At 46.1% G+C, this 24,829-nt stretch overlaps 1 protein-coding gene across 10 annotated transcripts in view; it reads right to left on the reverse strand.

The window, feature by feature from the left end:
• Positions 1–24,829, reverse strand: part of SPTBN1 (spectrin beta, non-erythrocytic 1) — a 212,642-nt gene that overhangs the window by 106,479 nt on the left and 81,334 nt on the right. The window contains exon 1 of one of the 10 annotated variants that reach the window (XM_086326896.1): positions 8,020–8,576. The exons of the other annotated variants lie outside the window; for them this stretch is intronic. Coding sequence (XP_086183022.1) covers positions 8,020–8,128 — 109 coding nt within the window. The 5' untranslated portion in view covers positions 8,129–8,576. Of the gene's footprint in view, positions 1–8,019; positions 8,577–24,829 lie in introns of those variants that run through there. 10 annotated transcript variants of the gene reach the window in all.

Below are 24,829 nucleotides of genomic sequence, written 5' to 3' on the forward strand. Positions count from 1 at the left end.
TTACCAGCTGAACCACAAGGGAAGCCCAGGCACTAAGATCTAAAAACAGCTGGGGGGGGGGGGGGAACAGCTGGGATCTACCTGGCGTATTTTTGATAATGTGCATAAGTGTGATTCTAGAAGGAACAGATGAGTGGCTGTGAAGCTCTGGTTCCCTGAAAACTGAAGCCCAGATAGATGATTGAACCCGTTTGGCAGTCATGAGGTGGCCGAGGCCTGCAGATGCTAAACGGCTCCTCTAGTTGAGCAGGGTTGAGCTCATTCCTGACTAGTTAAATACTTTTCCGCTGCTACACAATTTTGTTCTAAAATATACTTTCCCCCAACTCTTCATTCTTTAGTAATAAATCAGATAACAGTATTTACTGCTATCTGGGAACAAATCATGCAGTCTGTTCTTCCCAAACCCTTCCACCCCCAAACTGTAAAGAGGGTACACATGATCCAGTAAGAAAGTGTTTCTCAAACCTGAATGTGCATCACAGTCACCTGGCAGGCTAGTTAAAAACCTATGAATGTATGGTAGTGTATTTTCCATGGAATTTGCTGTATGACTCAGGGAACTCAAATTGGGGCTCTGTAACAACCTAGAAGGATGGGAAGGGGTGGGAAGTGGGAGAGACGTTCAAGAAAGAGGAGACATATGTATACCTATGGCTGATTTATGCTGGTGTATAGCAGAAACCAACACAATATTGTAAAGCAATTATCCTTCAATTAAAAATAAATTAATAATGCAGAGTACATCATGAGAAACGGGCTGGAGGAAGCACAAGCTGGAATCAAGATTGCCGGGAGAAATATCAATAATATGCAGATGACACCACCCTTATGGCAGAAAGTGAAGAAGAACTAAAGAGCCTCTTGATGAAAGTGAAAGAGGAGAGTGAAAAAGCTGGCTTAAAGCTCAACATTGAGAAAACGAAGATCATGGCATCTGGTCCCATCACTTCATGGCAGACAGATGGGGAAACAGTGGCAACAGTGGCTGACTTTATTTTTCTGGGCTCCAAAATCACTGCAGATGGTGACTGCAGCCATGAAATTAAAAGACGCTTACTCCTTGGAAGGAAAGTTATGACCAACCTAGACAGCCTATTAAAAAGCAGAGACATTACTTTGCCAACAAAGGTCCATCTCATCAAGTCTATGGTTTTTCCAGTGGTCATGTATGGATGTGAGAGTTGGACTATAAAGAAAGCTGAGAGCCAAAGAATTGATGCTTTTGAACTGTGGTGTTGGAGAAGACTCTTGAGAGTCCCTTGGACTAAAGGAAATCCAACCAGCCCATCCTAAAGGAAATCAGTCCTGAATATTCATTGGAAGGACTGATGTTGAGGCTGAAACTCCAATACTTTGGCCACCTGATGTGAAGAGCTGACTCATTTGAAAAGACCCTGATGCTGGGAAAGATTGAGGGCAGGAGGAGAAAGGGAAGACAGAGGATGAGATAGTTGGACTGCATCATTGACTCGATGGACATAGGTTTGGGTGGACTCTGGGAGTTGGTGATGGACAGGGAGGCCTGGCGTGCTGCGGTTCATAGGGTCGCAGAGAGTCAGATACGACTGAGTGACCGAACTGAACTGAATAATAATTCAAAAACCCCCTATGAACAGGCCCCACCCTGAGAGTTTCTGGTTCACTAGGTCAGAAGCAGGGCCTGAGAATTTACATTTCTAACAAGTTTCCAGGTCATGATGATGCTGCTGGTCTAGGAACCTCATTTCGAGAACCATTCCCATAACATAGTTCATAATACTACCTTCATTCATTTACTCCTTTAACAAATACTTAGTGACTGCTACAGGTAAGACAGGCTGTATCAGACTTTGATCTTTACCCACCCAGGCTTCATGAAATGTAAAGCATGCAGAGGCAGATTCTCAAACTGTAACCAAAGGCAGGATGTGAAAATCCCAAAAGAATGACCAAGTACTTAGACTTTAAATCTTAAAGGAAAAGAAACCAAGAAAAGATTCTGATCACCTCTCCCTTGAGGAATACTTAGAATTTAGTGGCATCTGAATGGAACCTCAAAATAAAAAAAAAAGGTCCTGAAAAAAGAAATAATTCTTAGGGGAAGAGATCAGGTGAGCAGGGTCTCAAAGCCAGGAAAATGCAGGGGAATTTTAGGGAATCCTGAATACTGTGGAGCTAGAAGTAGGAAAAGCTGGAGGTGGGAAGGCTGGCTAGAGTCAAATCTCACATGTTTGTGCAGGGAGATCTCTTATCAGAGTCTGCCTCTGGGGAGGCTAGGGCAGCTGCATGGGGCCAGCTGGGCATAAGGAAACCACAGAAAGAGATGAACACAGAGCAGGAGGCAGTGGGGCTGTAGACAAACCCCTTTCTAGGTTCAAAGTGTAAGAGGAGACAACTTGACAACAGTCACCCAAAAACTTCCTTGAGCCACAATGTTTACAGTCCCATTCTTTTACTCCCTTAAGAGAAGTGGTATCTTTTCCTCAAAGGGAATATCTATGTCCCTCCTCTTTTTCCTAACTAGTCTCCAAGAGTCCTTTTAACAGTCATCCCAGTCAAACACTGGACTTAAGCTAAAAGAATCAGTGTTTCAAGCTCATCAAAATTTGAAGGTGTCACATGTTCAGAAATCTGAGCGGTTCTGGGCTTGTTAATTTTCCATGTCACCAAAACGTATTCACAAAGAAGGCAATGGCACCCCACTTCAGTACTCTTGCCTGGAAAATCCCATGGATGGAGGAGCCTGGTAGGCTGCAGTCCATGAGGTCGCTAAGAGTCGGATACGACTGAGCGACTTCACTTTGATGCATTGGAGAAGGAAATGGCAATGCACTCCAGTGTTCTTGCCTGGAGAATCCCAGGGACGGGGGAGCCTGGTGGGCTGCCATCTATGGGGTCGCACAGAGTTGGACACGACTGAAGTGACTCAGCAGCAGCAGCATGGTCCTACAGGAGGAGACTGAACTTGGGAGTCAGAAAACCTGGATTCTACGTAAAGCAATTATACTCCAATTAAAAAATAAACAGAAAACCTGGATTCTGGGAAAGGCAGCATCATACTGGTTGATTAACCCATTATCAGTTTCTTTATAAAAAGGAAGAGAATACCCCACAGGATTATTATTAGTTCCAAGGAAATGCCCACTTATTTAGAACAAAGTACTAGATCCCATGCTGGGCACTCTGAATAATCTCATTTAGTTAATTAAGGAAGATGGTACATATTAAAGTGCTATAAATATTAATAATTAGCAGTAGTAGCACATCACTCAAAAAGGATTCAAATTTACAAATCTCTTAGGAACTTCTAAATTTTAAGCTGAAACTCTGGCAAACTGGTGAAAATAATTTTACCTGATGATTTGTCCCACATAGTTATCTGGGCTTAGAAAATCTATAGTATTATAGTACAGTATTCAAAGTATCCAGACCAAAACCCCAATCTTTTACGCTTTCGGTAAACACAGAATGTTCTTATAAATCTTTGCTGCTCCCCACCCACCCATCCACCCCGCCAACCAGGGTTATCATTTGATCAGGGTTATCATTTGTCACCAACTCTTTCCACTGTCACATTGGGAAGTATTTGAAGGCTATTACTTTATATCTAAGAAATTAAAAGTTTTCTTCATGACAAGCAGGTGTAAACCTAGCAATCATCTCTCTATAAGCTTTATGAAATTATATAAGACAAACATCTAGGTACCATAACAAACTGGAAACATTCTTTTTAAAAACTTAAGAATGCATTTTCCTCATGACCCTTGGGTATAAAACCAGCAATATTCTTTCCCTAGCAGTTTAGAAATCAACACCAAAAGATGAAGAAATTCAAGGAGGCAACCCTGAGATAGCATGTAATAAACTTTAGAGTAACACATTCCAATGTCCCAAAGAAGACAAGTGGAGAATTTCTCCATTTCTCCTTCTAAACAGTTGGAAAAATTCACGGAACCAAGACAGCTAAGAGAAAATACCTTCTCCGGAAACATCAGGTGCTGGACATCAGGGTCAGGATGCAAAGAAGGCAGGAAAAAGTTCATTCTGATGTTTTTCAACTAGATTCTGTCTTCATTACAACTCCACAGCTAAAACTGATAGGATCAGTGCTCTGAGGGGCAGGCAGGTAGGAAGAAGAGGGAAGCACTTCACAAGGTCACCTTGTCTCTTCTTTTTGTAGAAATTAAGTATTAATTTATCTAAGTATCTAGAAGTCTGGGAGGAGAAAGTTCTAGAATAACAATATGCAGCCTGAGCTTAGTACGGCCTGGGACCTGGAACAAGCAATTTCACCGAATCTTTAAAACCTCAGAGGGATGGGCAATATAGGGATAAGGGATGAAGGCTACAAGGATATATTGTAACCACAGAAAACAGAACCAATATTTCATAGTAATTATAATTGGAGTACAACCTTTAAAAATTGCAAATCACTACACTATACACACTTGTAACTTATATATTGGGGTTCCCTTGTGGCTCAGCTGGTGAAGAATCTGCCTACAATGCGGGAGACCTGGGTTCGATCCCTGGGTTGGGAAGATCCCCTGGAGAAGGGAAAGGCTACCCACTCCAGTATTCTGGCCTGGAGAATTCCATGGACTATACAGTCCATGGGGTCACAAAGAGTCGGACACAACTGAGTGACTTATACTGTACATCAACTATACTTCAATTTTTAAAAAACCTTACAGGTATGCACACAAGATGAGATATAGACAAAGCTCCTACTAACACATCTGATGCATGGTGAGCACTCCATGAAATCTTTTTCCAACCAACTCATCAGAGGAGACAAGGAGAACCATACTGGAATAAAAGAGCGTAAGCACAGTCTTAAAAAACAAAACGGTAGGAAGGGTTTCTATTGGTAAAATGGAAGGACCGGGCCTTTGAGGCAGAAGGTAGACAATGAAGGCAAAACCCAGTGCTGGGTTTCATGAAGAGTTGCAGGCTGCCCACCTGGAAGATTTATTCGGTAGGAATGTAAGAGCTGGTATAGGAATTTCGTGGTCTGCGGCCATTTGGAGGAAGGTCCTGAATGCCAGGCTAAGGAGCCTGGAATTTAATTTATGCAAGAGGCAGGCGAGACAGGTTCTGAGTAGGGGAGGAGCAGGAGTATCCAGCTGATAAGAAGGGAAGCTAGCTGATGTGAAACTGGAGAAAAGGTATCATCATGAACTTCTCTGTTACTACGAACACATTTTTAAAAACATGTGAGGTTGAGTTTTGTTGTGTTTCAGCAGTCCTCTCTTACTTAACAAAGAAAAACAAAACAACAAATCCAACTGTATTAGCTACATGAACAGATTCTGAGTAAGGTGGTAACTTGATCTTACAGGTGAAAAATTCGAAAGAGATCTCAGTGTGCAGGGGTGTGCCTGTCAGGTGTGTGCTGGGTGTTGGTGGTTAACGATTGAAGCCATTACAGGTGGAAGGTCCTACCTTTGTCAGGAGCATCAGTATGAAAAAGATCTCAGTCCCTTAAGTCAGTGAGGTTTTGTTTCTAATTGTACTTATTTACTTATGATAAATCTCTATAAACTATTTTATCTAAAAGACCAGGCTCATTTTATAACATTGTATTTCCCTATGCGACAACATCAAAAATCAGTCCCTCCTGAGATTTTTAGGATCCAGTGTGAAAATATTTGAAATCAACAAAAATGCAGAAATATCTCCTACAAAATCACAGTACTCTCAGGTATAGATGCTAAATGAATAAGTTAGAACAAGAAGCACTAGAAAAAGAAAAAATCAATACTGATTCAGAGGCACTGTTTGCTAGTATTGGGTTGGAAGTACTAGGAAGGATTAAAAAGAGGGAAAAGGTTGCTTAATAGGCATGTACAAAATTAAATCAGCAGACAAAATCTATATGTTATCAAAGATATGATGATAGGAAGAACTACAAATACTAAAAAACTAGTAATATACACCACACAGGGGATGCAGGTGGGATGGGGAAAAGTTTTATCAAAAAAATTCCTCAAGGTGCTTCAAATGCAATCTATCCCATTTGGAACGAAGGACGATGCCAACTGTTTGTAATTCTCCTGGGATTCACCACACTTGGGAGTTAATTCACCCTTTCTCAGTTCCTCAACATGGGTTATAGAAATACCAACACTAAACTTGTGCAACTTCTAAACCACGATATTTAGAAATAAGAAAGCTATCTGGAACTAAATGAGGGGGCAAAGGTCATTTTTTTAAAAAAATCACCACACAAAATGTGAAGCTCATCCCTTTTGAAGGAATTTCCTTGGGAAACACTTATGAGATAAACTATCAAAGGGACACACTGATTTTTTTTTTTTTTTTTGAACTTTAAATTTTACTTTTCCAGAGAGGACAGTTTAAGACATTTCCTGTGTGTTAACTCCACCCTTCTCAGAGAGCAGTTTTACAACCGTCCTCAAACCTTTCAGAATAACAGTCTTTTGTTATGGGTGGCCCTGTGGGCACACTCCTCCCCACACCTTTGTATATTTTCACCTTGGTTCTGTATTTCTCCAGAGACTACAGGAGAGTGTTGACTGGACCTTAGCAACAGGTTTTCAAGTCGAGGACAGCCTGTGGTGTTTTCTCCTGGGCAGTGTGACACAATGAAGTGGGGAGAAAGGGTCATTTGAAGAAGAGGTGCATTCTGAATTCTCAGAACCTCAAACTTCACACTGGGGCCTTTGATCACACACCCAGAAGATAACGGACACACCCAACTCCTCCAGTTTCCACCTGCAAGTTCCAGCTCCGGCCTCGCTAAATTTGCACCAAAAAGCAAATTCTACCTTCGAAGAGCTGGAGAGAAAGGAGGCAAAGACCCACAACTGTTCCCTAGCGGGAATGGAGCTTCCTCTTAGCTAACTGCTGGAGGAATGCAGCACAGCCTAGCTAATGTTTAAAATCACGTCCTGTTCTGCCTCTTGTTTTCCAGAAGAGTGTCATTACTGTCAACTATTTCACAAGACAAATAAACCTGTGAATGAAATATATCCTCCCCCCTCTTTCCAGTGAAAACACTGGAAGACTGGGCTGCTTCCTTCCTTCCTCCTCCTCACAGGAACCACATTTGTGGCACTGAGAGGAGTTAAAATAAGAAACACAAACGAGGTCTGCAAAGGCTACTTTTCAGAGCACCAGAGTCATTTCCAGTCTATTGCTGATTCCGGGGGCTTCCTAATGGAAGGAGTTGTGTTTTCAGTTATGAATCCTTTTTCATGAATCAACTAGGAGACTCCGCCGGCCAGGCCTGCTGGCAGGGCAGGGCAGGGCCCGCCAAGGGCAAGGCCCACCCCAGCCACAGGCTGCAGGCCCATTACCCCCACAAAGTGCTCCCCATAAAAGTACGTGCGGTAAAAGATTCATTCAACTGTTTGAGACTAATAAAGACTCCAAGAAACTTGCAATTGATCCAACTAATCCAACCCAATAGCGCTGGAATGGCAATAACTGGTTTTCATTATAAATTACATAGCCCACTAAATTGATGGGAAGGCTCTATCCCAACACAAAACATCAAAAGAGTTAAAATTAAGCTCCGGAATCAAAACTGTAATTTACCCAAGGCTTAGGTTCAAAAAGACCACTCCCTCCTTCCCTTTGCCATTGTGCTACAGGGTGTCCAGCAGTGCACTTTACACCTTTAGGCTTCCCAGGCTAGGGACTGGGAGATACAGAAGTCCTGGAATCAAATATTTGCATACTAATAGGTCTATTAGCATTGGTCTACTGAAATGCAAGGACAGTTAAAAAGGGAGAAAATGTGTGTGCTGTGGGCAGTAGATACCTGACAACCGAGAGAGCCCAAAGGAAACTGGAGAGGGAGACTCCAAATGGTGGCTTCTCTGGAGTCAAGAGTGAGAAACCGTCTCCTTTAAGTAGTGCATGGGCTGCCTGCAGCCAACCAGAGGCTTTGGAGCTGGGCATGCGGCCGCCGGGCTTCAGCAGGGTCACGTACCATATGGCACAAATAAAGCTTCAGAACCCCGGAGGCACGACTCCAGGGCAGGCCCGGCCTTAGAGTGCGGAGCTTACCTTGGAGCTGCTTGAATCTCCCTTCCAGCTGGTTGAAGTTGTAAGGCACCTGCCCCGTATAAGCCGGCGACAGCGGCCCGGAGATGCTAGACGTCCTCTGCAATTCCATTATGCCCAGCGTAACGCCCCGGCGGGCTGAACGGTGGAAATCCCTCTCCGGCCTCCTCCTACCCCCATTCAGCACGCAGCGGCTTCCGCAACGCCTGGCTTTCGGCCCCGGCGAAAAGGGCTGGACCTTAGGCAAGCCCCATGCCGGTGTGAAAGACCAGCAGGGTGATCTGATAGGAAGCTGGCCGCAGGAGAGTCTACCTTAGCCCGGTCACTCACGCATCCAATTCCTGTGGCTTTCCTTCCTTTTGTGGCCCTTGGCTCCAGGCTTGAAATAAATTACCGAGAACGGGCGGGAGGGCGGAGGGAGGGAGGCCGCAAATCCCACTTAAAATTTTTTAAAAATACGGCCAATCCTGAGTATGCCCTAGTCGCCGAGCCCAGGAGCTCGCGGGCGCAGCGCACACACCTCCTCCCCGCTGCCCGTGGCGGCCGCCGGTTTGTAATTTAATCAGGAGCCACTCGCCGTGCGCTGGGCGGTGATGTCACCTGATTAGCATAACAGCATTGTAGAGGAAACGCAGGCTGTACCACGAGGGGCGCGGGGGAGGCCGGCGGGCCGCGGCCCCCCACCCATCGGCCGCCGCGGAGCCGCCGACCCCCAGGCCGGGTCCAGGACGCGCCTGCTGCGGTGGTACCTTCCCGAACCAAGCTGCTGGAATTACAATCTTTTGTTGAGAGCCTCACGTAACGGAAAAGTCTCCGATTACTATCACAGGAAAAGAAGGCGGCCCTGGAGGGTCAGGAGTCCCGCAGGTCCCCGGCCGCGGCGGCTCATCCACTAGGCAGCGTCTGAGGAGGCCACGCGGACCGCGCACCTGGGCGCTCGTTGTCTTCAGCGCGCGGGCGCCGACCACGCGGCGGTGGCACCGTGTCGGCGGGTGAAAGTAAAACAAAGTCTCTCTGGGCTCCGGGGCAGGGACACAGCGAGGGGATGGGGGGAGCGCTGTAAGTTCAGTCTCACGGAAGGATCTTCTCAGCAGGCTTCTGCTGCCGGCACGCCATGTTAAGCGGAGGGTCTCTGGGTAACACCAGCCCCATAACAGTAACGACGCAAGATTTCTGGGAGCACCATGTTGCAAGGCATTGTGGGAGAAAGGTACACAGGTAAACACCTCCGGGATCACTGACCTGGATGATCTGAGGAACCAGTGAGGAGATAAAAGAAACCCCGCTCAAATCCTATTGTGATTTTTAAAACGAAACCTTTCAGTTTTTGAGTTCTTCAGGACTTTAAAACTCTCCTCCCTGGCTTCTCCCACCAATCTCAACTCAAAATAAAATCCTCTACATAGGAAATGTCTGTGTTAGTTGCTCAGTCGTGTCCGACTCTTTGCGACCCCATGGGGTGTCCCCCCCCCCCCCCAGGATCCTCTGTCCATGGAATTCTCCAGGCAAGAATACTTGGGTGGGTTGCCATTCCCTTCTCCAGGGGATCTTCCTGACCCTGGGATGGAACACGGGTCTCCAGCATTGCAGGCAGATTCTTTACAGTCTGAGCCACCAGGGAAGCCCCCAACATAGAACAGTGATCAAAATGTGTTCTTGGAAAATAACTGACCCTAATTACCCCGCGCCCAGCCATCCCCTTTTTTAGTAACTACAGGCAGACAACAAATTACAAACTTGGGGTTTCAAGCGTGGAGCCTTGCAGCCATACTTGCTGAAGAAGGTAATTTCATTCCTAAAGGATTCCAACCTGCACTAAAGAGGTGGGCCTCCACCACAGGTTTACTTTAGTCCCCAGGGCACTTGTAATTCAAGCAACTGCATCCTATTCAGGGCTAAAGTTAAAACAAATCCAGCATCCAGCTAACTGCTCAACTTGGAACAACCTCCATTCCTCCCATCCACACTGCTGGGTTTTTAATACATCCAGTGTCAACCCTCAGCGTGCTAAAGCCAGTCCCAGGATTCGAAGCTATTCCTCCTCCAAGAGGTAGAGCATTTTCTAAAGCCACTTTACTGCAGTTCAAAACACTGACAGCAAGGTGGCAAAATGTGGGATCTTGGAAGCAGCACTTGAGGAGGATTCCCAAGACTTGAGTTTCTAGTCCTGGCCAAGCCGCTTAATCACTTATGACCTTAGAAGAAACCCTGGATTCTTTCTAAATCTCCACTGTCAGGCAGGGATAATTAATGCCTACCCACAAGATTACTGAGGGAATGATGTGAAAATGCCCTAAAAGTCATCATAGTATTCACAATTAGGAGTATTTTATTTTCCCCCTATGTATCACATCAAAGCTACAAAGGGCAGAACTGAAAATGTCCTCCTAACAGGCCCCTCTTCACTATTAAATATATTGGTGGTGTGGTAAGTCTCTTAAGTGTCTAGCTATGGGTACAGAAAATGGGACTGCAAAGTGCTTGCCAACTTACAACACAATTTAAATCTTTAAGCCACTTAGTGAATAGAGTATGAGTCACCCCACTCTTAGTCTCCCTTTCAGTTCCCTCTGATATAGGGAACTAGGTAAAATAAGCTTTCTAATTAGCCAGGTTACATGTGATATGGCGGAGGGGACGGCTGGGACTATTGTAGCCACATTTGATCCTAAAGAGCAGACTTCGAACAAGCCAGGCAAAGTGAACATGTGTAAATATTAGAAAGGTTTTGAGGTTAGCAAAGGGTTAAATAACCCCCTAGGGGCAAGACGTGAAACGTGAGAATGTCTGGTGTGATGGGGCCAAGGAAGAAGAAAGGACCCAACCCTAATGGCTCACGTGACCACCTCCACCTCAGCAGGGAGGAGAAGGGAAAGGCAGGCCAGAGGCGCTCAGTCTTTATTCCATGCAGTATCTCCTGGACACCAACTGTGTGCAGGGCACGCTGCCTGGTGTTTTTGGAGGTGTCAGAGATGACTGGGAGAGCTGGTGGCCAGAAGAAATGGGACAGATACGTATGCCAATAGTCCGAAACCAGAAGAACAGAAGGTGGGGTCGGCAGGGGACCTACTAGAGTTCAGAAGACAAGGGCACACCTGCCTAGGGAGGCAGGAACGAACAACTCCAGGAGAGACAGGCATCTGGCCAGACCGTGGAGCACAGGCAGACCCTCTACAGAATAAGATGAGGGGGAAGCCCCTCTCCTAGTTGGGGGCGGGGAGCAGCCCAAGTAAAAGAGCGGGACTGCACTGAAGGAACTGCACCAGCGGGGGATAGGGCAAGAGAGAAGCCAAAAGAGTCAGGTTTGGAACCACAGAAATTTGTGAACCAGAGGTGGACAGGGTCTGGGTTGGGCTATAGGGATGATTAATTGGCAGGGTAGGGTAGGTAGAATTAATAGAAAGCAGAGAGACCAAAGGCAGCAAGGTCACTTAGGTGTTCACTGCAGTTGTCCAGGTCAAAAGGCTAGTTAGCATGTGGCAATAGAAACAGAAAGGAATGGGCTGATGCAAGAGTTAATCCACAGGACTTTGGTAACCAACTCGAGTCCTATAGGACTTCAAAGTCATCGGGAGGTTCAAAGGTCAGGGTTGAACTTCAGACTCTGGGGATTTTAGAGATGGCCATGGTGTACAGGGTGGGTTGAACACTTCCTTCCAGACAGGCTGCAGCTCCATGGGGTGATATGTCCAGATGTGGTCAGGGACGTGGAAACAGAGCTCAAGGCTGAAGATAAAGTCCACGTACAGGGTCAGAGTGGAGACTGCAGTAGCTGAGGTCTAGGAAAGGGCATAAGAGGCAAGTAGCCGAGCAGGGAGTTGTGGGGAAAGCTGGTGTCTGGGAGGAAGGAGAAACAACAGTGGAGATACCAAGGGAGTCAGAGAGGGGAAGAGATACTCAAGCAGGAAAGGTGGCAGACAGATGGCAGCACGTGCTGCAGAAAGAGCAAGGAACAGAGAACAGGTGGTCCAGTGTGTGAATTAGGTCATGGGGATAATACGAGCTGAAGCGAGGCCACGGGGAGTTGGAGAACAAGAGGGAAGATGGAGGACAAGAAGGTAGCTATGGTGAAGTCAAGATGAGGGAAGAGAGCTTCAGGACTAGGAAAGGGTTCTAGGGCCGGTCCGGCTGGCATGTCCTTCGCTTCAACCTCAAGCTGGTGCAGGCAGGAAAAAGCCGATGGGAAACGGCTCACAGGTGTGGACAGGCTGTCTTAGCCAAGAGGGGGCCCCCTTACCTTCAGAGGCCAGAGGGCTAGAGATATTCTGAGGAGGAAAGGAGGAATTTAAAGGAGCTTGCCCATCTCTAAGGCTCTTTAAGGTGGCTCAGATGGTAAAGACTCTGCCTGCTACGTGGAAGACCCGGGTTTGATCCCTGGGTCAGGAAGATCCCCTGGAGAAGGGAATGGCTACCCACTCCAGTATTCCTGCCTGGAAAATCCCATGCACAGAGGAGACTGGCCGGCTACAGTCTGTGGTGTCGCAAAGAGTCAGACACGACTGAGCAACTTCACTTTCACTCTTTGCCCAACTCCAACTTGATAAAGCAAGAAATCAAGGGTCCAAGTCACAGTTTTATTTATAGTGACCTATGAAAAAGAATCCTGAGGACACCTATGGCAGAACCATGCAGCATGTGAATAGGAACATCAGATGGCGTCAGGAACATCAGGGGTCAAAACGCTCAACAGTTAAGCTGCCCACAGAAACAGCCCCTGCCATTTTGGCCTATCCCCGCCGATCTTCTCTAACTTAAAAAATTACTGTCCCTCCCCCATGCCAAGGATATCAACACGCATGGCCAGCCCTGAGGACTGGTTGTGCCTGCCTTCAGGTTGCATCAAGATTTCAAGGCGTGAGAATTCCCTGGTGGTCGGAGAAGGCAATGGCAACCCACTCCAGTACTCTTGCCTGGAAAATCCCATTGATGGAGGAGCCTGGTAGGCTGCAGTCCATGGGGTCGCAAAGAGTCGGACACGACTGAGCGACTTCACTTTCACTTTTCACTTTCATGCATTGGAGAAGGAAATGGCAACCCACTCCAATGTTCTTGCCTGGAGAATCCCAGGGATGGCAGAGCCTGGTGGGCTGCCGTCTATGGGGTCGCTCAGAGTCAGACACGACTGAAGTGACTTAGCAGCAGTAGCAGCAGCCAGTGATTACAACTCGGCATTTTCACTACTGAGGGCACAGGTTTGATCCCTGGTCAGGGGACTAAGATCCTGCAAGCCTTATGGCACTGCCAAGAAAAAAAAAACAAAAAACGGTTCCAAGGTGTAATGAATGGACACAACTGGTCAAGTCAGCTATGGGACTAAAGCAACTGAAGCCCAAGTAACATGTATCTGCTATCTTTGTGATGACAGAACGGGAAAAGCCCAGTCGCTATGGTTATCTGCAGACAGCACAAATCAGAAGTGCTAGGGTGTGGTGGAAAGACTCAAGTCCACAGACAGGTACTCAGGATCACCTCAACTCCTGAGGGTCTCCCAAGGAGCTAAGTAATTGCATGGGTGCCTTACCACCCTGGACCTTGCAATCCTCGCCCCCAAATCAAACAGGTTGGAATATATGGTCATAAAAACTCCTTCTGGTTCTAAAAGTATGAGTGATTTTGGTTCAATCTCCACATAAACTGAGTGGCCATAACAATAACAACATCACATTATTATAGCACCTTGTACCCTTCACATGCATCTTCTCAAGTAAGGTAGGTATGGTGTCCATTTTTCAGACAAGGGAACTAAGGTTCAGAGAGAGATAGCGGGCCCAGGGCCCACAGGTGCTGAGTCGGAGCCACAGCTGGACAGCAGACCTACTGGTCTAGTGCTGTTTCTCCTAGGTGTTCAGAGTGTAATATCAGCTAACTAATGGTGTCTGCGCTTCTCAGAAAAATCCTGTTGTTGTTTAGTTGCTAAGTCATGTTTACCTCTTTGTGACCCCATAGACTGTAGCCTGCCAGGCTCCTCTGTCCATGGGATTTCCCAGGCAAGAATACTGGAGTGGGTTGCATTTTCTCCTCTGGGAGATCTTCCCGACCCAGGGATTGAACCTGCGTCTCTTGCATTGGCAGATGGATCTTTATTGCTGAGCCATGCGGGAAGCCCTAAGACTCTTGAAATGGTATTAAGGTGAACCTAAAACCCAAGACAGCCTCCACACGCCTAGACAAAACTCGGTTTGGGTCAGGATCAGGCACATTCTCTGCTGGTTCACACCGAAGTCACCACTTGGAGGGTCCTCTTGTTGTGAACAGGTTTTGTTTGGTCTTGTTTTTCTTCCTTTTCTCATAATTGGTGGACCTGTAACTAACATTCAGTATGATTTAGCATGGAGCATGTGAGAACACTAAGGGGTTGAGATTAAACCTCTGGTTGTGCCAAAAGGCTTTACGTAGTCTGGGAGGTCAAAAGGAAAAAAAAAAGGAATGCTTTTCCTGCATCACAGCAAGCTTGACAGGGTATAAACCACGGGGTGTTCATTTCCTGAACATCTAAACATTAGCGAGATTGAAATGTCTGGGGAGGATGGCCAAAATGCTAAGCTGTGATGGGATCTGTGCACATTCAAGGACTTGAAAAGCTGGGAAAGCAGTGGTAGGAACAGGGAGCGACAGAAAACAAGGTTTCACATACAAACTGTTTTGCCAAATTCTCTGCCACTTTCTTCTGTGGTTTCCAGATCTGTCTTTCGTGCTCACTGCCGTCAAATCTCTTGACAGTTGGACGACCACAGCCAATTTCTCCCAAGCGGTTCTTTACAGGAAACCAAAATACTACTACAAAAATAATCCTCTTCCAAGCATGTGGCCAGACAGACCAGCAAGCTTCCAATCATTATTGTTCTGTCTCATCTGCCTGATTCTCAGTCTGTCTTACCTCTCTGGTCCAGCCACTCCCTCCTCCAGGAGCCTCCTGCCCACCTCCTCCAGTCTTCATTCTCCTTCTATTTCCATACATAATGCCTGGAGAGCCTCCCACACAATAACTACCTATTACCGTTGCCCTTACTCCCCACAGCCTGCTCAGCAAGCAGCTGCTCTCAGGAAAGGAAAAAAAAAAAAATCCCTTTTCTCAGTCGAAAGGGCCTCACTTAGAAGAAAACTCAACCAACCAACCAAGTATACAACCATAATCCAGCCAAAACCCCGAAACAAGAAATTATCTGAAACCTCCTCTTTCCACCACAAAGAGCAATTCTCACAAAGTCCCACTGGCAGACACATCTGTGACGCTGGCATTTCTGTGCCATCGCTCCCTGCCTGCCAGCCTCTCCAGAATGTCTCCATTTTCAGGGCCTGGGCAGCTGGAAGCAGTCAGCAGCACTTCCCCTTCCCTCACAACCCACACGACTCCGGGATCAGGGCTGAGACCACCCCAACACTTAACCCTGGAGCACTGCCCACTGAGGGTCTGGGTCAGGGCTTGGAAATGCAAAGCTAGAGGAGGGAAAAGTAGTTAAAGACAGACTTGGAATCTAGGCAGCTGGCTCTGCCACTTTCTAACTGTTGTGATTCTCTGAGACTGAAAAACTGGCACAAAAATGGTACCAACCTCACTGAGTGAGTATAATTAAGTGAGTTAAATGTTTAGAGATCTTAGTGCCATCATAGCAGCTATGAGTAATAGTCTTTAAACATCTCATGGAGGAAATCTCAAAACTAATTCTGCCCCACCTCTTCACCAAGAAGGCTCCCAGCTGGAGGATGCTGCAGGTTCCATATGAAACCACTGTTCTCGGGCTGGGAATCCCTTTGGATGTGGGGACAAGGGCAACTTGGAAGAGCAAGACCAGTCCTCCACCTGGAAAGCACTCACAAACCCCATTCCCTTTTCTTTAACTCACCCTATTATGCACTGGGAAAGGCATATTCAAAACCATATTTTATAGTCAAAGTAATAATATCTCAGAGATAGTAAGAACACAGTACTCACTATAAAACAAGTTACAAAAGGCCTATGTTTTTAGAAAGGCCAATGTTCTTCTGAGGTGGGGCTGATGCTTCCTGGGTGGTGCAGTGGTAAAGAACCCACCTGCCAATGCAGGAGTTACAAGACATGCGGGTTCGATCCCTGGGTCAGGAAAATCTCCTTGAGAGGGAAATGGCAACCCACCCCAGTATTCTCACCTGGAAAATTCCATGGATAGAGAAGCCTGGCAGGCTACAGTCCATGGAGTCACAAAGAGTGAGACACAAGTGAGCACACACGCACATCAGATATGATACTTCAAGACTAAGAGTAACTAGAACAAAGATTAAAGGGAGGGCTAAAGGTATTTTGCATCCACAACTGCTGTCTCTGTGCCTTGAAGATGATGGATGGATGGATGGATCTCTCTCTTTACACACACACACCTCACTCACCCCTCCCACAAAATCATCTAGTTATATATGGCTGAAATAAGCAGGCAAACCTAATTTTTATTTATATCCTTTTCCTGTTTCTTGTTTCACGGGTCACAGCAGAACTGAATACAAACGACCGACATCTCTGCTGAGAAGGAGAAAAAATGGCAAGTTACACTCAGTAACAAGCACCCAAGGTCCCGGAGAAGGAAGGAATGCAGTTTTTTGAATCTTCTAGCCCAGCCAAAGCTAATCCTGCATTCTTATCTCATCTGTTATCTGTACATGCAAAGCTTCCCCATACAGGCAAAAGAATGCCCCAGTCTAGAAGCCCCACCTTTGGCAAACAGGTGTTGCTATGCCTGTGAATATACAACACCAGGCAGAGCCAAGGCTCCTGTACACAGGTAGAGTGGTTCAAAGGAAAGAACATGTGAGGAATGCAGTTGGGGCCAGGTCTGCTCTTGCCCAGGATTTCTGGTTCTGCTCCCCACCTCCAAGTTGGAGGGGAAAGGCTGACACCCAGGTGTTCAGAGCCATCAGGCCAGCGTTTCACAAAGGGGCAGATGGGACAGTGACAAGACGCTGCTTCCTGGTGGCACAACTCGTGGGAAAGACCCGGGAAAAGAGGAAATACAAATCTATTCTTTGTGAAAATAGGCCTTTGGACCCTGCCCACCGGTATTCACACCCACTTTATCTTTTCCAGGAGCTTAACACAGACCAGGCTGTAATAAGAGGAATACAGCAGGCTGAACAGGCACCTGGAGAGGAAAGGAGGGAAAGGGAGTAGGGGGTGCAAACTCCATTTAAGACATAGGCCCCGCCCCTCCTGGTCTGGGGAGTGCAAAAGCCAACCCCTCCAGCAAGTTCTCGGCCCCCCATGTCCCCAGCTCCGGCCATTGGAAGGACCTACAGCGTTATAAGTGATTTCTTCTCTGCAGGCACTTTCAGCCTAGTGGAGGACACAGAACACACGCATACACACCCAAATGCAAAGATGTGGTAATGCCTAACAGTTAGGTTAGTGACAGTCACAGCGAGGACCACTCTGAATGGATCAACAACAGTACTTTTCTTCCTGCTGAGAGAAGAACAGAGCAGAGCAGGCTTCCTTCCACCCAAACGCTCTCTGTTGCCACACCATCCTGTCAGCAGTTTCAATGTGGCTTCTCACCACATCTCTGCCAACGTGTGCCATACGAACACGAGTGTAAGTGCGTTTATTAATTGCGGGGGGAAGGGGGGTGCAGAAATGTGATTTCTTGCTCTTGGAAAAACAGGCCCCGATAACCCAGTTGCAGGGCCATGGAAGAGTGCTCACGGCCCCAGCATGACGAAGCGTGAAATACTTTAAGGGAGCAGTCATTCTTCATTCTCAGCACCTGAGCCTCTGCTGATCCCTCAAGGAGATAGCACAGCCTCCTTCCCACAGGGCCTGGTGAGGCAGCCACCCACTGGGCACAGGCCCTGAATAATTCATTGTCCGCCCAGTCACTCAGTAGTGCCAAGGCCCGCCAGCTGGCATTAACTGGGAGGCAGGCTCCAGGCCTACGATGAAAGAATGAAATACTATCAACTACCTCGGAGACCTTCTTTACAGGAACTGACAATCCTTCCCCATGCTCTTTTTCTTCCCAAGCGAAACCAAGTACTTTTCCACCAGATCTAAATGTAGTTGACTTTTACTCTAAGGAGGACAGGGTCCCAAGTATAGATGGTGTTGAGTGGCGGGGGAGTGACTTCCTCAAACAAGTACTTGGTTAGGGTGTCATTCCCCTGCTCAGCATGCTGAGATGCATAGGTAAAGGGCCAGATGCTGTGCCTGACACCAGACAGATGCCCCATAAATGTCAGTCCCCATCCCCTCGTCCTACCTGTCTGTCTGCTTCAGCCAGACCAGTCCCTGCCCCATCACCTGTCTCAGGCTTTCCCATCTCCACGCCTCCAGTCCTGGCACTCCCCTCTCCTCTCCCTCTGTCTGAAGTCCACCCATCCTTCAAGCCCAGCTCAAAACTTCCCTCCTCCAGGAAGGCTTCCCAGACTATCCTAGCTGGGATTCTGGCTCTTTCTCAGAAACCCTACACCTGCACTGTCGGCCCCCCTTGTCTGGCACCTTTCATGGGCTGCCGCTGCCCTAGAGTACTGCTTATCTCTTCCCAAGAACCGGTCTTATCTACCTAATTAAAATAATGGAAAGTGCACCAGCTACACAGAAGTGAAAAGTGGGCTGCAGTCTCAGCCACTGACGCTGACCAGCCTTGCTGACCTGACTCAAGTCCCTCGGCTGCTCACAACGTTCTCGCTAAAAACCAAGGGATCTGAAGCACCAAATCTCCAGGGTCCTATGGATACAATGCTCTTGGAAATACATCATGATCTGTTTTAGGGAAGACGCAAGTCTCACATAATCTTCACACCTAGTCCAGTATCCTCTAAGAAACAACTGTTCAAAAGCGATACAGCCACATCAGAAGCCTGAACACAGAACAGAGTCAGGGCTCTGTGAAGGGAACTGACACTCTATGGTGAACTGCAGGGCCTGTCCACCTTATGTTATACTCCCTTGTCCATACCTTAATCTTTCACAAGAGGATGAGAGCTAGAGCTCCAAACCGGGGTCAAAAAGGGCCTTCTCAAAATTCACCCATCTGAGCCAACCATCTTATTTACAGAGAAGAAAAACAAGGCCCAGAGCAGCATGCCCAGAGACACAGGTAGTTGCTGCACACCAGCAATCAGAAAGCACGCCTTCTGAATCTTTGCTGCTCTTTCATTTCCAGGGAAAACCTGAAGGTAACAGGGGCTGAGGACAAAGGAAGTGGCACGCATTTCTTGTGCCTTATGGTCAGGGAAGTGAGTCCAGGGCTTGAAATCAGAGAAAGGGCACACTCATCCCATCTCCTACCTCCCTTCCAGCATCCAACCTGCCTCCTTTGCAGCATCCAACCTGCCTCCTGTCTAGCATCCAACACCAAGCCTACGGAGCCTACAGGCTGGTACTAAGTGGCAGATGGCCCATATCTTTCTGATATCCAACTTGTACCAGCAGAGAGACAAGGAGGCCCTGGACTATGGTACTGGCCTCTTTGATACCACCCTCCCAGCCTAGTAGAGACCTGGACTCAGTCAGCTACCAGAAACCTGAATCCCAAGGCCTGTTGTGCAAAGACACCCCCCTCCCCGCCCCCCCCACCCCGGCCCCGACCTCTCTCAGTTTTCTTCACTGGACTTTCCTCTATTGTTCTTATGATGTTCAGGGGAACAGTTTACTCAGGAGGCTTTTTTTTTTTTTTTTAATCTGACCAATGGATTTTTTCACTATAGCTAGCACTTCAATGACAGGTAAATAATGAGAGAGAGGAGAGAGACTAGGTTCTTTTCTAAAACCTGCTATGCTCACTTATAACCACCTCTCCACTCATCTTTTGCTACCATTTCTATCACCCTTTTAAATTACCATCTACCAGGAAAACCAGGCCTTATAACCATGATGATACCTTTTTTCCACTTGCACCTTTGACTTAATAACAATAAATGCTTCAATAAAGGATGGGTATAAACTGGAACCCTTGTCTACTGCTAACGGGAATGGAAAACGGTGCCACTGCTATGGAAAACAGTATGATCGCTTCTCAAAGAATTAAGAATAGAATTACAGATGATCCAGAAATGTCAATTCTGGGTTTACCCAAGACAACTGAAAACAGAATCTCAAAGTGATATCTGCACACCCATGTTCACCGCAGCATTATTCAGAGCAGCCAAGAGGTGGAAGTAATCCAAATGTCTATGAAGGAGTGAATGGATAAAGAAAATGTGGCATATACATACAAAAAAGAAGGAAATCCTGTCACATGTTTCAACATGGAAGAACCCTAAGGACATTATGCTGTCATTACAAGGACATTATGCAATAAGCCAGTCATAAAAAGACGGGTACTTACAGTACATGGAACTCTGCTCAATGTTATGTGGCAGCCTGGATGGGAGGGGAGTACAGAGGTGAATGGATACATGTACACGTATGGCTGAGTCCCTTCGCTATTCACCTGAAACTATCATGACATTGTCAATCACCTATACTCCAATTCAAAATAAAAAAGTTAAAAATAAAAGATGGGTATTGTATGATTCCACTCACATGAGGTATGTAGAGCAGTCAGACTCGAGGAAATAGAAAGTGGAATGGAGGTTGCCAGGAGTTGGGGGAGGGGGAACCTGGGAGCTGTTGTTTAACGGGAATAGAGTTTCAGTTTTGCAAGATAAAAATGTTCTAGAGATTTGTTGCATGACAATGTCAATACAGTTAACACTATTGACCTGTCCACTTAAAAATGGTTAACATGGTAAATTCTATGTAATGAGTTTTTTTAACCACAATTAAAAATAAAATTAAAAAGGTCTTACAGTCTCAGGGGGAACCCACTACTGGGCATGGCTATAAAAGCAGATCTAAGGCCAAGTTTCGTGCCTATGACTCTAAACTTGAACAAAACGTTCTCAAAAGCTATCAACCAACACACTGATTCCTTCAAGTCCTCTCTTTAACCCTTAAGAAGGAAAAAAAGAAAAACCTGGATGGGAATTCTGCCAACTCCCATTTTTACAACAAAAGTCCCAATAAATTACTTATTGACTCCAAATTGCCTCCAAGCCTCATGTCTGCATACATAGTCCTCCAGAGTCACTTCCGTTCACCCCAGTTACCCCTAACGTCAGGCCTTCTGATCTCTACATGCCCAACTTTCATGAAATTGTTCAAAAATTATTTTTTCAATCAGCCTCTTTGAGGTCGAATCCCCAAACCACAAATTTGTAATAGCAGTTTTTGGTACGTTAGGAAGAATCAGTGGCAACACATCATAGTTCAGCAGGCATGCACACACCTATACAATCTGGGTGTGGGTACAGGTGTGAGTGAGTGTCTCCATGAGCAGGCCCACAGGTGCACAGGATCACCTTGGTAGATATTAAACAGAAATGCTTTCCATACTCCTAAGGTTTTGTGATACTCCATCATCAACTCTCCTGAAATATTCAGACTCACTGATACCCTCTTAGTGTGGGTACATCCATAGTTTTCTGTCAAGAATAATTTTCATGTAAAAAGGGCCCATTAAGCAATGGATCACAGCTCTGACTGATCAAAGTGTCCTCCATCCTGCCTAGGTAAGAGTATGGAAGGGCAAATGGCAAAAATCATTACATAGAAGAAGGGCCTGTAATTGGACGTGATTATACTCAAAGTCTTGTTAACACTCTGTAAGAGCCTGCATTTCTGACTCATCAAACATAAAAAGTTTACAAAAAATTAACAAGAGACTAGGACTTGAGTCAGAGTCACATGGCATTTAATATTTCCTGGAGAAGGACAAAGGTTGCTATTATCAATACACAGTCTACATCTCACTGTGTACACACAAACCACTGGGAAAAGAGGCCATAACTCACCCTGGCAACCACAGGAAGGCAGTCTGCTAACTCCTCAGGAGCCCACACACACTCTTGGGGGCCTATTGTTGTTCAGTCACTAAATTGTGTCCGACTCTTTGTGACCCCATGGACTGCAGCACGCCAGGCTTCCCTGTCTCTCACTATCTTCTAGAGTTTGCTCAAACTCATGTCCGTTGAGTCAGTGATGGCATCCAACCATCTCATCCTCTGTCGCCCCCTTCTCCTCCTGCCCTCAATCTCTCCCACCATCAGGGTCTTTTCTAATGAGTTGGCTCTTCACATTTTGGCTCTTTGGCCACATTAGATGGCCAAAGTACTGGAGCTTCAGCTTCAGCATCAGTCCTTTCAATGACTATTCAGGGTTGATCTCCTTTAGGTTTGAGCTCCAAGGGACTCTCAAGAGTCTTCTCCAGTACCACATGTCCATGGGGGCCTATGGACCTTATTATATCTAACCAGTCCACCTCCTTGTTTTTCAAATGAGGACAGTGAAGCTGAGAGAGGCTAGATGATTTCTCTAAAGTCTCAACTAGCCAAGCCCAGCAGCATCCCAATCTCCGGACTGCACTAATAGTATTGACAGCAGCACTTTCATCAATGCCATAAACAGCTTTGGGACCTAAAAATAATTTTCCCTAGACTTTAATGCCCATCTTTAATGTCTGGCTTTTCTATAACAGTAGAAGAGCAGTGGGACAGTAGGTATTTAAATAAAGTGCCCAGTCACTTTGCAGGATCCTAGGATACCTTTACTAATTTAATTTCATCCTTCCTTAAATAAAACGTACCACTTTTCAAAAGATGTTTTCCAAGTTGTTTCTATAACCTACCAACAGTCATATCTAGGATATATTTTATACCTCCATACCTTATAAGGTAATTTATACCATCATACCTTTTTAGTATACTACTTAACACAAATGTTTGACCTTTAAAAAAAATAGGTCACTTAGGTCTCCCTTTTAAAACTGGTCACACTTCTCTTGTGCTTGACAATCAGAAGAAAGAACGCTATAAAATATCTGATTCTTTATTCAGCTTTCCTATTAAACATTGGTGACATTTGACTCTATCAGGAAAGGTTTTAAAGTCTGCTTAATCACCACTGATGCCACAAATGAGTATTCATTACTTTAAAAAAAAAAATCTAAAAGCTTTGTTCTAATATCTGTTCCTACAGTAGTTCTAATCTTCTAAGTTTACTCAAGGTATCTCAAAGTCTTATTCATAATTCTCTAACAGGGAGAGGTACAATATTCTTTTTTCCATGAATTAAAGGGTGTTCAGAGGCCAACAAATACTTATGGGAAGGAGGACAATTTCCAAGGGAGTTAGAGAAGCTGGGTCACAGATAGGCATCAGAGGCTTTCAATTACTGCCCTGGAACGCAGGGCCCCTGATTTATACCACCACTAAAGCAGGCAGGCTGGGCAAATAACAACCTAATTCAGAAAATCTCAGACTGAAATCTGTGAAACAGGGGCTAATGCCCCCTACTGAAGACTGCTCTTAATATTATAGTAATATTTTTATAATCTTGCCCAAGATGAAAGTGATACACAAATTTTGAGTATTACAAATAATCCCCCTGAAAATCTAGCAATATTTCTTCTTTACTATCCCCTGATACCAGACTACAGCTGTCTCAACAAAAGGGAACAGGGCCCTAAAGCTAATAACCCCCGCAGAGGACCAGCCTTCTCCCAGCAAGTGCAGGCAACTTGACTTGGATGTTCTTTTTTTTTTGGCTGTGCCCCACAGCATGTGGGACCTTAGTTCCCTAACCAGGGATTGAACCCAAGTCCCCTGCATTGGAAGGCAGAGTCTTAACCCCTGGATGGCCAGGGAAGTCCCTCGACTTCGATGATTTATGCTAAGCTCGTCTGTCTCCCTCCAAGGAACACGAGTCTCCCACTTACATCTCCATCCCTCCCGCTCCCTCCAATCTTAGCTATTTGCAGAGAAAAAAAATTTTTTTTGTCAACCTCCACTCCAAGAAAAGATTTAAAATATTTTTTATGACACGCTTTCCCTAAATCATTCTCTCAAGAAACGTTTAAGGTTCTGATCATGTAATGTGCACTGAGTGCAAAAACCCCAAAATAGGAAAATGCAGCAAGAGAAGACACAAATGTGAAGAACTTCTTAAGAGTTTTTTTTTAATTAAAAAAATGAGGCTTTTCCAATGCCCTCCCCCAACCCCCCTCCCCCACTCCCAGGAGAAGGCCTGGCCTCACAAATGCCCTGTGAACACCACAGCACAAAAGGGCACAGGTCAGCCCTGTCTTCAGGCCATCAGACATATGCCCGCGTTCCTGTTTTTCCACTTGACTTCTGATCCACCCACTGTGCATTCATGTGTCATTTCTCAATATGCAAGGCCTCCTTGTAGGAGGAGAGAGGAGCCCTCTCTTCACAAGACTGATCTTCCAAATGTGTGTGTGTCTTAGGTGCTCAGTTGGGTTCGACTCTTTGCAACCCCTCGGACTGTAGCCCCCAGACTCCTCTGCCCGTGGAATTCTCCAGGCAAGAATACTGGAGTGGGTTATCATGCCACCCTTCTTCCTAATGCAGTGTTATAATTCACAGCCCCTACCGCATGCCTACCGTGTACAGATGCTGAGCTTGGCACCTTCCATGTTAAAGTTCTCTCAACAGTTCCATAGGGAGGATATTATGGTTCTCATCCTATAGAATTAACTTTGTCTACTACCTTACAGCTGGTAAGCAGCAGAATAGGCATTTAATCCCAGACTCCAGGCCTCAAAAGCCACTCTCCTGTCTCAGCATCAGACCGGAGATGGGCAGCCCTGGATGCCTGAATTCAAACCTAGGAGTAGCCGGGTGCTCAGGCCCTAGGAGGACCTGCGCATAGGTGTGTGGGGAAGCAGATGAGAGCGCCCTAGGGCCCATATGGTTCCCCAAAGCCAGGGAGAATAGAGGCAAATGCAAGCTAAGGAAAACATAATATAGTCCTGAAAACTGGAGGCCATGGGATAGAGCAAAAACA

Source organism: Bos grunniens, chromosome 11 (assembly GCF_055505025.1).
Source record: "Bos grunniens cultivar Pamir isolate PY7600 chromosome 11, Bosgru_T2T1.0, whole genome shotgun sequence".
NCBI classification, from domain to species: Eukaryota; Metazoa; Chordata; class Mammalia; order Artiodactyla; family Bovidae; genus Bos; species Bos grunniens.